This window comes from Leuciscus leuciscus, assembly GCF_965113295.1.
Source record: "Leuciscus leuciscus genome assembly, chromosome: 8".
In the NCBI taxonomy this organism is placed as follows: domain Eukaryota; kingdom Metazoa; phylum Chordata; class Actinopteri; order Cypriniformes; family Leuciscidae; genus Leuciscus; species Leuciscus leuciscus.
In genome coordinates this window covers 14,590,590-14,604,951 of record NC_138732.1, presented here as the reverse complement: position 1 = coordinate 14,604,951, position 14,362 = coordinate 14,590,590, and the positions used below count along the sequence as shown (strand labels likewise).

Genomic DNA, 14,362 nt, shown 5'->3' with positions numbered 1-14,362 from the left:
ATTCTGGAAAGGTTTTAGACACAGGTCAAATCCATGTTCTCAGCTAGGTATTTTTACTCAGTACAAACAGCATATTAGCAGTATACATACAAACATATAAGACAATTTTCCCAATTCTACTTCTTCCAGCACTGTACATTTTGAATGTATGATTTTTTTTAACACACCTAATTCATGCATAACATGAACATTATGTAAAATTAGAAAGACACCTCAGATGTGCAGTGCTGTGCAGAACAGTATAGAGGAACACATCGATCGAAAGAAAATACAATAAATGGAAAAAAATCTGCAAGACACAAAAACAATTTTCCATTTTAGTACTGAAAATGGTTAAAAAAAGAAAAGAAAGAAAATGTTGTAGTCCTGTCCTAAAATAAGGAGGAGAAAAAAACATAAGATTCCAAGGATAAGATTTTTATTGGTCTGTGTATTTTAAGAGTCAAACTAGAAAATCAAAATTGATAACAGAAACAAACCTTTTGAAAATTCTTACAAGTAAAAATACAAAAAATAACAGCTACAGTAATATAATATGCAGAACTTCCTTGTCTCTAAACAAACTGGTTTTATATTTTCATTTTTGATGTTTGTAAAACATTTTGAGGCTACAGAGAAAAGGTCTACCATCTAAATTATTGGGCAAAGTTGAACCTTTTAACAAATGATGTACAGCATTTCTTAATAAAAAAATCTTAAAGTAAACATAACAACTGGTTTTATATAGTACTCATCTACAGTAATTCAAAAAGTAAATAAAACATTAAAAAAAAAGGCTGACATTTGAAGGTAATGTACAGTCTAAGTGGCATTTGGAATATTGTTCAATGCAGGGCAAAAACATTATATTAATAAATACAGTCAGCAGGGAATAACAGTAGTTTAATTTTTTGCTGCAAAACCACAGCCAAAACAGTTGCCACAATGGTGACTGTGGTGAGGATTTAGATTAGATTCAAAGACATTTTCAGGTGAGAGACGAGGTAAAGGTAACATAAGAACTGGTTTTCGAGCTGCTGGGACATAAATCACCTTTCGGGACTACTGTCTTTTTTTTCCGAGCATCTTCTCTACTATCAGAGAAACACAGATCTGCTGCCCGGTGCTCTTTGTTAAATTGTGGAGCTAAGAAACTTTGACTTTGTTCTTTTCCTGGGCATTGATCTGCTCTTCTCGTCTCTCCTCCCTCTCTGGACGATCCTCACCCTGACGAGTAATGAGCAGCCGGCATGTCAGCAAAATACCAAATACCAGGGCATGGGCATAGCGTTTTAGAGGATCTCCAACCAGCTGGTGGAAGAAGAGCACCGCTAGCATGACCAGTAGCAGAATAAAGTTGGCCACGTCTTTTGGTCTCCCAGGCACAAGCGTCAGAACAATTCCACATCCCACCTCTAGAGTACCAATAATCTTGCGAAGAAGTACAGAAGAAATGCCCATTTTTTTCAACACTGGAAGGGCCTTGGCATAACTCTTGTATGCTCTTTTCTGGAAAAGGAACGTAATTATGGAATTTAGAAGCAGGTAAAATTCAATATTATCAATAATATATAACAATATATAAGATAAATACATATACATAAAAAAATAAAATAAAATCATATTTTGGATTTTAAATCAGCCAAAACGTGTTTTTATTTAAATGCAGTGTTTTGCACGTTTCTGTTATGAGTATAGGTTTAGGGGGAGGGGGAGGGGTTGGGTTAAACAATAGAAAATATCATTAACCTGATATAAAATCAATGGAAATCTATGCAATGTCTTCACTAACAGGCTATAGTAAAACTGTCTGTGTGTGTGTGTGTGTGTGTGTGTGTGTGTGTGTGTGTGTGTGTGTGTGTGTGTGTGTGTGTGTGTGTGTGTGTGTGTGTGTGTGTGTGTGTGTGTTGGATGCAAACGTTTGATATGCTTTTTTTATGCTCATATTGACCCAACTGTACTGCACTGGATTGTAATGATGAACTTTTTATTAAAGAAAGAAAAAAATGTAATGTGTCTATGACATCACAGCAGTTGCTGCACCTGCAGATGGAAGATAGCCTAGAATTTGCTGGAAAGCGCCGCCATTGCCTTATCATGATCCGCTTCAAAAGAATTGTTTTAGAACGACATCACAAAACAATCACACGTATTTGAGAGCGTTTGTTCCATTTATCATACAGGTGATGCGCATTGTGATGTCATAATTGACCTATTTATGCGGTAATAAAACAATGTTGCGGCTGTGTGCACATATTTCGCTGTTCAACTGCTCCAATGATGTTCAGTTGTTTTACAGTCCGACTCATTATTAAGAATCTAATTATGTCTGTCATATATTTTAGATCATAGTTAGAACTATTTGCAGTTTTATTTCTATTCAACTCGATAGCCAATACAAAGAATATATATATATAAATATATTAAATACACAAGCAGGCACCAACAACACTAGCGGACATTTTATAGAAAATGCATAAACAGACAATTACATTCGCACCCCTCCTAAAACAAAGCCGACGCGTCCAGCTAAAGCTTCATTTGATTATTATTATGAGCGCTGCTAAACGACGATCACTTACCATTTCACTATATGCATCTTTGCTTAATCTTGGTGTGAGTTTAATTGTACCCATGAACACGAAAAAGAGACCCAGTGCAAAGGAAAGGGCGACAATGGTTATTGTTCTTGGCGAGGCCATCTTCTGTAAAGTCTCCCTTAGATTGGCATCCGTTGTCCCGCTCCAGCTTTCTTCACTGTCCTGCTGAAGATGCTGAAGGGGGGAAGGGCTTGAATACTGTCAAATATGGCTGCATGTCATTCCGCTACACTATATTAGGAAGCACCATTAGAGGGCGCTGTTGTCAATGATATCCAACTGCAGTGCAAGCAGTGGTTCTCAACATCATCCAACTTCCAAGGAAAAAACAAGTTCTGATCGGTTTGTAGTTCCAAAATTCCTCAAAAAAACATTCAGTTAGTTTAAACAACTTTGTTTGTGAATGGTGCCTAGAAATAATAGAAAATCACTTCACTGTGTGGATTTACTTTCTTAAAGCAGCACTAGGTAACTTTTCAACCTTCATAGTATATTTCCAAGACTCTTGTGATGGTACATCGACTTAAAATAGGTTGAATGACACGTCTGCCATAGCCTGACGGGGTCTGTATCGTTTTTAATCGTACTTTAATACTTCGGGTTTCGGGTAGTAACCCGAGCAGCACAAAAAGAACTACAAAATTCGACTGCTTTACGGCAAAGGCTACCTCACTTCCCACAACACGTCCTCACATGCTGTTGGACTTGTAAATAACGTTATATTGCTTATATTGTACATCACTCGGACAAGCTTTCACTCGTTGGTGTGAGCTAAAAAGCACCTGGCGTTCTTGTTGATGGATTAGTAGACATCTTCAGAGGCTAGCTGTGCTTGTTCGATGTCCGACGATTTGTAACGCGTTGTGTTTATTCCCCAATCGAACTCGTGTAACTGTCTGTCACATGTTCTACCGTCCACAGCATTACTTGATAGACAAAAATAGGACAAGAATGAGCATCAAACAGAAACAACCCGCTTACGGGGTGTTCGAGGCGCACATACAATACAGACTGCCAGTTCAACAGGGCGCGCGCAGCTCTTAAAGGGGCCACACCTTATTTCCACTCGTTATAGCTTCCATCCGACTGAACAGGGACCGGTATACAGGGGATCAGGCCGTGAGTGAAGAGACTGCTGCGTGAGTGGTATTTACGACAGTAACGTTAATTACAAGTATTCCACAGCGACTCTAGGGGTCGTTGTTTGACCAAAACGGAAATCTTACCTAGTGGGGCTTTAATAATGATTTAATGTATTTTAAAATGCAGATGACATTATCACCTAAGCTAAAAAATATTTCCAATTGTTTTTTTATTTTTGTTTTTCTTCCAGTTAGCCTTCAGATAGCAAGCGAACAGCTAGTCTACTGGTTTAAAGGGTTAGATCACCCTAAAATTAAAATGATGTCATTAATTACTTGTCCTCATGTCGTTCCAAACCCGTAAGACCTTCCATGATATCGGCCCACCAATTGTGAGCCGGGGTTCTGACGTGGAACTTGGAAGCGCTGCATGTGTTTACATAGACATACTATGTCTATGTGTGTTTACGTCAGCAGTGTACGAGTCTGGCCCTGTCCCAAATGGCACACTTCATTGTGGACTTTACAATGGCTGCCGCGTGCGCGTGTCCGTTAAGTCCATAGACTGTAAAAAAAAAAAAAGATTGAAACCATATGGTGTCCCATTTGCCATTTTAGGTTTCAGAAGGGTGCTCGCGAGCGACCCCTTTGGGGTCGACATGCGCCCTCGATGCATCCACAAGACCGAAAGTGCACACTCCATTTGGGACAGGCACATAAGAAATGTTGAATAAAGTCGTTTTTTTTTTTTGCACCAAAACGTATTCTTGTCTCTTCATAAAACTATAGGTTCAACCACTGTAGTCACATGGACTATTTTAACGATGTCTTTACTACATTTCTGTGCCTTGAAAGTGGTTATTAAATTGCTGTCTATGAAGGGGCCAGGGAGCTCTTCTATTTCATCAAAAATATCTAAATTTGTGTTCCAAAGATGAACGAAGCTCTTTCGGGTTTGGAACGACATAAGGGTGAGTAAATGTTGAAGAAAGCTCTTAAAAGGGATAGTTCACCCAAAAATTAAAATTCTGTCATCATTTAGGCTACTCACCCTCAAGTTGTTCCAAACCTATGAATATCTTTCTCTTGCTGAACACAAAAGATATTTTGAATAATATGGGTTAACAAACTACCCAAAACTACTTCAGCAGAAGAAAGAAATGCATACAGGTTTGGAACAACTTGAGGGTGAGTAAATGATGAATGAATGAATTCATGCATTTATATAGGCTAGCGCTTTCATATGATGCCAAAATTTTCACTTTTGGGTGAACTAACCTATCCTTTAAGTCTTAGAGTCATTCAAGTTTTACTCAAGCTATTTCATCTCCAAAAAAAAAAAAAACAGGTGTATAAGCTTAGATCAGTTGATTAAAAAAAATAGCACAATGTTTTGATCTGGATTTATTTGTTCATATCAGGTGGAAAAACTTCAGGGATGAAAAATCCCATCATGCATTTTTTTTTTCTCCTTATAAAACCATGACACTTCTATAAAAAGTACAAAATGGCTAAAATGAAATGGATTCATATTTTTAAAAAGGTACAAGTACAAATAAATAAAATTTCACAAAAAAGGGTAGGCAACTTCTTATTCAAACCTGTAAAGAACATCTCAGGTTCAAAGATAAATAAGTAAGTCATTGCAATGTACACCATGGTAAAGCATCAGATTGATTCATCGTATACTTTCTTAGGTTTACATTGATAAAGATATGAGTATGTTAATAATATAAAAGTCTTCACTAATAATACACCATCATCTTCATAGGAAGGCTAGTCTCTCTTCAAGACAGAACTTCCTGAATGTTTAATACTTTCTCAGTCATTACTCAATAATCTCTTAATACAATTACAATACAAATTATATACATATTCTTATTAAAATTGCCTCAAAAAGTCTTTACAAAAGTATTGATGATGACCTTCTAGCCAATACAAAACAGTAATTTGCAGATGGGCTCAGCTCATCATCCATGGGTAAAAGACATCGATACGTGGTTCAGCAAGCCATCCATTTCTTCATTCTTTGTGATAACCTTCATGATACTTTTTCTTCACTATCCAGAAACAATGTCCTGTTCCTGTCGGGCTTTGAGAGCCAAAATTGCTTTTCGGTAAAGGTCTATTAGGAAACAGGGAAATTAAATGCTTTAAATTAGTCTCCTACATTTCTACAGATCAGGGCTGTCTGTTTTGAGCAAATTCTTTTGTTTGTTTTATTGTTTTAAAATCAATGTAGAACAATTATTACCAATAAGTATAAAGTTCATATGCATGTGTTTTAAAATTCCTCCCACAAAGCCAAAATTCATCCAAAGAACAGCCCTGATTAAAATGAATAGTGGTTTAGAGGTCACTGATGCTCACCGAATGTAGTTGAAAGATCAACAGGCTGTGCATAAGCAGAGGGAACTTCCTCTGTGTTTATCTTGTTCTTTCGTTTTACTTTAACAGTCTTCTTTTTTCTCTTTCTTTCCTCTTTTCCTGTGAATAAGTAGGTTAAAAGCATGAGAGGGAAATATGATGCAGTATTTCACAGTTTTAAGGACATACACTCCTAAAAATTAAGGTTCCAAAAGTTTTGTTGTTGTTGTTGCAGCAATGCCATAGAAGAAGAGTAGCAGTTCTTAAAATAACCAGTTTCTTCTTAGTGTAAAAAACATTTTAATAATCTAAAGAACTCGCTTCTACTATGAAGAAACTTTTGTCAAATGGAAAGGTTTCATGGGTGTTAAAGGTTCTTCGTGGAACATCAATGCCAATAAAGAACCTCTGTTTTTAAAGGGATAGTTCACCCAAATTCTGTCATTAACATTAATTCATTTGTGTTGCAAAGATGAACGAAAGTCTTAAGGGTTTGGAACGACATGAGGGTGAATCATTTTTGGGTGAACTAACCCTTTAAGAGTGTATTAGCTTCCGTATTCAGTTGCTGACACCATGTACCTCTCGAGGGTTTGGAGACCTCACTGTTGGGGGATTCAGGAATACCCGAGTTCTCCTCTTTTACTTTAGCTTTACGTTTCAGCTTTCCACGTTTTGGTGGCAGCAATGCACTGCTGGCTTTCTCTTTCTGGCTGCTGTGTTCCTGTTCTGCTTCATTTCCTTCTGTCTCCTCCACCTCTTTTTCATTTACTCCTCTGCTTGGACTCTCCTTCTTAATTTTAACCTTCACTTTCTTCTTTTTGCTTAATTTCTTTTTTAAAGAGTTCTCCTAAAATGTCAAGAGGTAAATCAGTAAGTGAACTGAGTTATTTAACAGTATAGATTTGTTAAAATTTCCATGATAAAGATTTTTAACCTTATTTAGAATATTTTTGATTGGTTGCAGTGTCCCATTGTTCCTCTCCGTTTCACTGTGATGTTCTTGACGGATATCTGTTTTGCTTGTCCGTGTTCTGCAAGACAAGAACATCTTATCTAATTATTATATATGTACACAAATTAGCATATAATTCACTACCGTTAAAAAGTTTTGGGTCCTTACGATTTAAAATTTAATTCATTTGATCAAAAGTGACCGTTAAACATTTATATTGTAGCAAAGGTTTTCTATTTCAAATAAATGCTGTTTCTATTCAAAACAATGTATCACGGCTTTCACAAAAATATTAAGCAGCACAAGTGTTTTCAACATTGATAATAATAAGAAATGTTTTTAGAGCAGCAAATCAGATTATTAGAGTGATTTCTGAAAGATCACGTGACTTTGAAGACTGGAGTAATGATGCTGAAAATTCAGCTTTGCCATAACAGGAATAAATTACATTTGAAAATATATTAAAATAAAAAAATTGTGTGTGTGTATAAAGCAGCACTCACCTCTCCTCTTTAGATTTGTTCCGGCTCTTCTCTATTTTTCCTCTCTTTTCCTTTTCTTCTGGCCCTAATGGTCGCCTCCCGTCTCTCATCACGCGGGCACAGAGGTCTGGGTAGTCCAGGCACACGGCTCGCAGTAGCCATCTGAGGCCTCGCAGGGTCTTTCTGTCTGACCAGCGACGCAGGTCCGTTGAGGCAGAGCATGGCTCCTGTAGATTAAGATCAGCTCAAAGTATATGGTAATACACTACTGGTAACCAGTCAGGGTGTTGCCATAACCTTTAACATTTACAAGTTGACAATACAATAAAGGAACATATTATCAGTTCCTCTACTCCATAATAACTTCCTGAAGGTTTATCACATGTTTTACATATGTCAGATTTTTATTTTTATTGGTCCACAGTACTCACAATATGGCAAAGGGACCGGCTCTGGTTGACCAGCCTCTCAAGGGAGAGAATTTCAATGAGTTCATTTCCCAGCAGAGCATTCATTTTGTCCTGTTTATTGGCCAGCCTGTTAGGAGATATAGAGATGGCCAAAATAAACTGGCCTGCAGGCAAATTCCAATAGTCACAGATTAGACACTGAATATGGCTTAGGGCAGCAATTGCCCTAAGTAGCTTGTTAAAATAGATTTTTTTATATTGATTTTAAAATTGAATTTTTTGTAGTGCCGTTTGCCTTTTTTCCATTGTGGAACTGGACATTGTGTTGCCATGGAAACAGCATTTGCAATGGAACAGCTTTTGACATAAGATTTTAAAATGGACATGTACTTGCAAAGTTACTTCTATAGAATGTCTGTTGGGGACCATCAAAATAAATAGTTTTTAGAAGTATTAAGCAGACAGTCTAATAATACTGGAATGACTGCTAGTTGACATGTAGTTGCAAAGTTACTTAAAGTTAGTAAAATGTCTAAAGTGGATTATCTGCAATAATCTGCTGAGTGTCTTCTTTAAAAAGCCTCTTTTTGGTCTGCTTTGGTCTTTTATTCCAAAGCATTCATGAATTACAGAAATGTAAGTTCATATCTATGCTCAGAAAGGGGGTGACAGTGAACAGGTTAATCAGTATAGAAGATGTAAACAGAGGTATCTTACACAAGAAGAGGCTTTCCTGCTACTCTTGGATGCTTCAGCAAGTCCACTAGAGCTTCTTTGACCTCTTTCATTCGTTGTCTGTCACTGGAATCCACCACAAAGATGATGCCATGAGCTTCACCGTAATGCTCTCTCCAGGACCCCCGAACCTCTTGAGCCCCAGCCATATCCAGTATGTTAACCAAGTAGTTCTCCAGCTTTAATTCAGTGCGGACACATCCATGAGTGGGGCCTACTTCTCCAGGGGGCACTGAACAAATTGCAGTCAATTTAGTATCTACAAATCTCTCTCTAATATACATTTTAATTGATTAAAGTTACCTCTCAACATCCCTCTGACACAAGATGTTTTACCAACCTTGTCCAAACCAACCACTAGCACTGTGATCTTCCTGTGAAAATTTTTTAAACAAGGTTAATTCAGTGTATAAAACCCTAAGTTTCTTGAGTTTTAAAGAACCCTTTTTGCTAAAAAGTTTCGATATAAAGTGAAATGTCTTAAAGACCCCCTGTGGGGAAAATCAAGTTTTTAATGTTGTTTATATGTCTATGTGGTGTTTTTAATGTGCTTTAAGACAAACCATGAGCAAATTCATCAGTCAACACCATTGTTCTCTTCGTCACAAACATGTTGTAACCAATCACGTCAACGTGCCGGCTGGCTTTAGCATATCATTAACTATGACCGCTCTGAAGCAGGGGAGTCTAAAGAGAGGTTCCCCCGGTATATTTTTCTGTTGAAATGAAAAACCGAGTACATTTAGCAATATAGCGGATGAATTATGTATTATGATGTATATTATGATGATGAACTGTATGCCTTTCTCCACTGATGTTCTAAGTTGTTCAAAGCGTTTCTAAGGATACTGATTTTTTGAAGGCAGATTTGTGATTCTGAGATGACGAACGTGAACATGGTTTGTGTAGCCTAACATTAGCAACACATTATTAGCTGTTTGATAACATTGTCAAGTTAAAGGCTAATATCAGTTACCGTTATGTGTCCGACATAGAGAGCGATACATAAAACATATTCTGATACATCGGCTTGTCGACAAGCCTGTCTATAATTCGCTCTTCCTCTTCTTCTGAATCAGCTTCTGGTTCAAACATTAAGGCTGAATTCAACCAGTATTTCCACTTGCCATTGTGTAGCGTTTACTACAGTAAAGTTGATTGAGTGGATCAGCTAGTCCGGGCTGGTGTGATTGAGTGGAGGCGGGGAATAATTTGCATATTCCTGGATCCACATATACTGACTGAAGCAGGGGTGTAGTCATTCAAACTATTTTAAGGCATGAAGAATTTTTTTTTTAAATATGTCATTTTGGTGATCAAAGATGAGTTTTAAGGGATACAATTATACAGGGGGACTTTAAATTATCGCATAGTTCTTCGATGTTTAAAGGGTTATTTAAAACTTTTCTAGTGTTTAAGAGCGGTTTAGTTAATACAATTTGATTAAAATGAATTAAAGGGATAGTTCACTTTGAAATTAAATTTTGGTATGTTTTAGCTTACCTCAAGGGCATCCAAGATGTAGGTGTCTTTTTTTCCGCAGTAGTTTCAATTTTGATATTTTTAGGTCAAACCGTTCTTGTCTGTCAGTCATATAATGCAGGTCTATGGTCACTGTCTCAAAGAGCATGCACAGAGTCCAAATTAAAACAATTCCCCATCGTCCAAATTAAACAATTCCCCATCGTAAGTACACATTGATGGCCCAAGACACGAAACGAGCAGTTTGTGTGAGAAAACGAACAGTATTTATATCATTTTTACCTCTTGAACACAGCTGCGTCCAAATGATCTGAGAGCGCGGGCGGGTATAGATTTATACACTAGATGTCGCATTGGCTACCGTAGCCAATGCGACATCTAGTGTATATATATATATTCCCCATCTTACGATGGGGAATTGTTTAATTTGGACGATGGGGAATTGTTTTAATTTGGACTCTGTGCATGCTCTTTGAGACAGTGACCATAGACCTGCATTATATGACTGACAGACAAGAACGGTTTGACCTAAAAATATCAAAATTGAAACTACTGCGGAAAAAAAGACACCTACATCTTGGATGCCCTTGAGGTAAGCTAAAACATACCAAAATTTAATTTCAAAGTGAACTATCCCTTTAATGAATTATTAATTGAAGCAAAATCCATAAAATGATCCCATGATGAGAACCCCTAAAAGGTTCTATATAAAGCACCTGAAAGAACACTTTAAGGTTCTATATATAGAACCCTTTCTGATCAACAACAAACATATAGAACTGTATAGGATTTGCTTGGATGACTGGTACCTCAGGGGTTGCTGGAGTTTGGAGACCCAGCTGCAGCAATTGCTCATGAGGTTGAACATGTTGACCTGAGGAGGAGAGAACCAGGGAGAGCACCATCGTCTCCTTAACTCGTACCTGAAAGCAGATAACGGGACACTCAATCACTGTACCCAACATTACATGCATGTAAACCTCAGCTGTTGTGTCTCGCACAAGCATTAACCTCAAGAATTAAGGATTCATTAGTAACTTTGAATTTCTGTCACCCACGCTGTAATACCCATAATGTTTAAAGTGGCCTAAAAATAAGATATCAAGCAGTATGATAAAAGATAGGATCCGTTATGAGAAAGAGCTGTTTTCACTTTGGTTTTTAAAGTTTTTTTTATTTATTTATTTATATATTTTTTATAATTTTGAATATTGCTTTTGCTTGTTTATGTAAATATTTTCTTCAACACTTTTAATTAAAAAATACTTTCATAAACACTTAATTTTACAGCAAAAAACAAACAAAAACAAAGCAAAAACGTATTTCTAGCCATCTTTTCATACTTTATGCATTTTAGCATATATTCTTTATTTTCATGGCTTTACGAGATCACAACACAGCAAAAGAGCTGATTAGGCATTGTTTTTGAGCCGACTAGCTCTTGAATACAAAGATAACTGGTTATATTCACATACTGTAGCAGCTGCATGTAGAAACACACAGTAGTCTAATTACATTCACAGGTGTCTGAGATGTAGGGAGGTTTGTTATCTTAGTGCTTGGTCCATCACTGGACATCTGTTCAGCCCTGTAAGCCTTTAAAGAATAGTCTGAGTCCATTACGCTGTTCTCATTCTGAACACATGACCCCTTTTTCCAAGCAGCATGTACTGCAACAGCCCACCTATCAGTTACACATGTCTGGAATCGAAAAATAAGTTTAAACAAATTTTCTATATAAACATTTGACTGACACCTATAACTAAGGATGCTACAACTGTCAGTTCTAAAAGGCACATTTGACCACAGAGACAGTACATAAACATAATAGTGTGGATTAATTTATAAATACAGTGTAAACTTATTCTAGAACCAAAACATTTTTAATTTCAGAGTGTTTAAAAATTTGTAAACAAAAACCCACATTATATTCAGTCTACCTTCTCTGCACGACCACATATGATCCTTAACAGCATTGATGAGTATAGGAACATATGCAGACACACAATTAGAACATCATATCAGGTTTATACAGTTATTAAACAAAAAAATATATACACATCACATTACTCACAGTAGTATGTCAGATTCCATGCGTTTTTGTTTGTCTGTCCAGAGACATTTTGCACAAGGCTGCTAAAATCTAATCAGGCTCTACTTATTCTTCTAATCCTGTCACCTCATGCAGGAGGAGCTTGGAAGGAACACCATCACATCCTTACAACCAATCATATGGTTGAGAAGTTGAAAATACTGGCAAGCTGCCATTCTCTTTAACTGGGTTAAACGTAGACGTCAGCCAGGTTATTTTAAGCCAACTGTATGTAAACATCCTAACAAATACTGCGATTTTTAGTTTATTGTGAGTTATGTGAAATGCCTATAAGACATATGCTTAGAGTTAAATGAGAAATATTTTATTTACAATTATTATTTACGTTATAACATCATAGAATGACATCATACTGTTGTTCACACCTCTGGCAAATAAAGCATCCAAATTCTGCAACTTCAGAAGATTATTGCTGCTGCTTATCCAGAGTTAAAGTCACAATGAAAGAAAAATTGACATTTCTTTTTTTTTTCATGGAATACTGCAGAATACTTTTTTTTATTCACGTGAACGTATAATTTAAAAAAAACCCATCAACTTCCCCTGCCATAGACATATAAAATACATGATACGTAACATATTTTATATTTCTTTTATATTCCCGGAAGTTGTTATCATCACCCTGGTTCCCTCGACAAAAACCAATAGGATTTTTCCATAGGCTTGCAGAAAGTTCTGTGACCAAGAAAAGTTAATAATTCTTACACATTTTGTTCATCGTGATCTTCACAAATGAGCACAACTTTTATGAATTTTAAAGCCTAAATAAAATCGCCAGAAGTAAAATTACACCACGGTTGCATGAAGTCAATCAACACCATCAACTTACGACAACTCTTTTAGCCTTAATTTAAAAAATAAAAATAAAATTCCCTAAAAGGTTTGAGTTAGATAGTTTGCCAATATAAACATATCGAGGCTGTAAAAGCAGACTAGTGTTTGTGACTGAGTAGGCCTATACCTGTTTGGCTGATGATGTTTAATGTCTCCAACAACAACCTTTGTCATCCTATTAGCTATAGCAATCGCATTTTTCAAGACATGTAAAAAAGCGGGAAAAAAAAGAAAAAAAATCACGACTGGGAAAAAATATACTGCTGTAGCTGTTTGTAGTAGAATAAAACGTGAACATATTTTGAGCTCGTTTTAACCACAGACCTTATTTCAGCCATGTTTTGGTAAATTACTTATAATTCCGTCAAATAAACTTATTTGATGGTATTATAAGTAATTTACCAAAACGTGGCCCATTTTAGCTGACTTCACTCCTACGTTTTTGGTTAAATGCCTGAAATTTACATTTACATTCATGCATTTGGCAGACGCTTTTATCCAAAGCGACTTTCATTGCATTTCAAGGTAAACAGTTACATTCTTATCAGTTCTTGCTTTCAAAGGGAATACTTATTTTGATATTTTTCTAATGATAATTTTATAAATTATATCTTTTTTAAACATGAAAAAGTTATAGTATCAGCAGGTACCTTCTTCAGCCACGGCACAACATGCAGGTAAAATGGGCCAGCTGTTCAGCTAAAAGAGAACAACACATGTCATTTCTGCTGAAATCCTTTTATTTTTAACAGTAAATTCACACTATTGCTTTAGCGTGCCATAGCAACACCATGAATGTATTTCATTAAATAGAAAGTTTAACATATATTTAATTAAAAAATGCCATTAAAAATTAGCTGATCATGTTGTATATGTGTGTTTCTGTGCATTAGTGTCTTTTGTGTGCATGTATGTGTGTTTGTCAAATATTTGTCAAACATTTTGTTAAAGATTAGAACATCTCAATTTCTGTGTAACTTCTGTGTAAAAGTGTGTGTGTGTGTGTGTGTGTGTGTGTGTGTGTGTGTGTGTGTGTGTGTGTGTGTGTGTGTGTGTGTGTGTGTGTGTGTGTGTGTGTGTGTGTGTGTGTGTGTGTGTGTGTGTGTAGCCCATTTTAGCTGAAAATTGTGGCCCATTTTAGCTCAACATGCCATTTCTATTTTAGCAGCCATATCACCCTGTAACCCAAGACTGGTTGCCAACTGAAGCTAAGCAGGGCTGAGCCTGGTTAGTACCTCTCCACCAATAAGCTGGTGTGTGGTGAGCGTTCTGGCGCAATTTGGCTGCCGTCGCATCATCCAGGTGGATGCTGCACATTGGTGG

At 36.6% G+C, this 14,362-nt stretch overlaps 2 protein-coding genes across 2 annotated transcripts; both read right to left on the bottom strand.

The window, feature by feature from the left end:
- Positions 1-401: 401 nt before the first annotated feature.
- Positions 402-2,776, bottom strand: tmem35 (transmembrane protein 35). The gene is made up of 2 exons (XM_082178516.1): positions 2,562-2,776; positions 402-1,488 (listed from the first exon to the last, which is right to left on the bottom strand). The coding sequence occupies exons 1-2, from the start codon at positions 2,679-2,681 to the stop codon at positions 1,126-1,128; spliced, it is 483 nt and encodes a 160-aa protein (XP_082034642.1). The 5' UTR covers positions 2,682-2,776; the 3' UTR covers positions 402-1,125.
- Positions 2,777-5,048: 2,272 nt separating this feature from the next.
- arl13a (ADP-ribosylation factor-like 13A) lies at positions 5,049-12,245 on the bottom strand. The gene is made up of 10 exons (XM_082178238.1): positions 12,167-12,245; positions 10,902-11,015; positions 8,914-8,984; positions 8,593-8,842; positions 7,897-8,002; positions 7,487-7,692; positions 6,966-7,062; positions 6,611-6,878; positions 6,032-6,148; positions 5,049-5,786 (listed from the first exon to the last, which is right to left on the bottom strand). The coding sequence occupies exons 1-10, from the start codon at positions 12,184-12,186 to the stop codon at positions 5,722-5,724; spliced, it is 1,314 nt and encodes a 437-aa protein (XP_082034364.1). The 5' UTR covers positions 12,187-12,245; the 3' UTR covers positions 5,049-5,721.
- Positions 12,246-14,362: the final 2,117 nt, after the last annotated feature.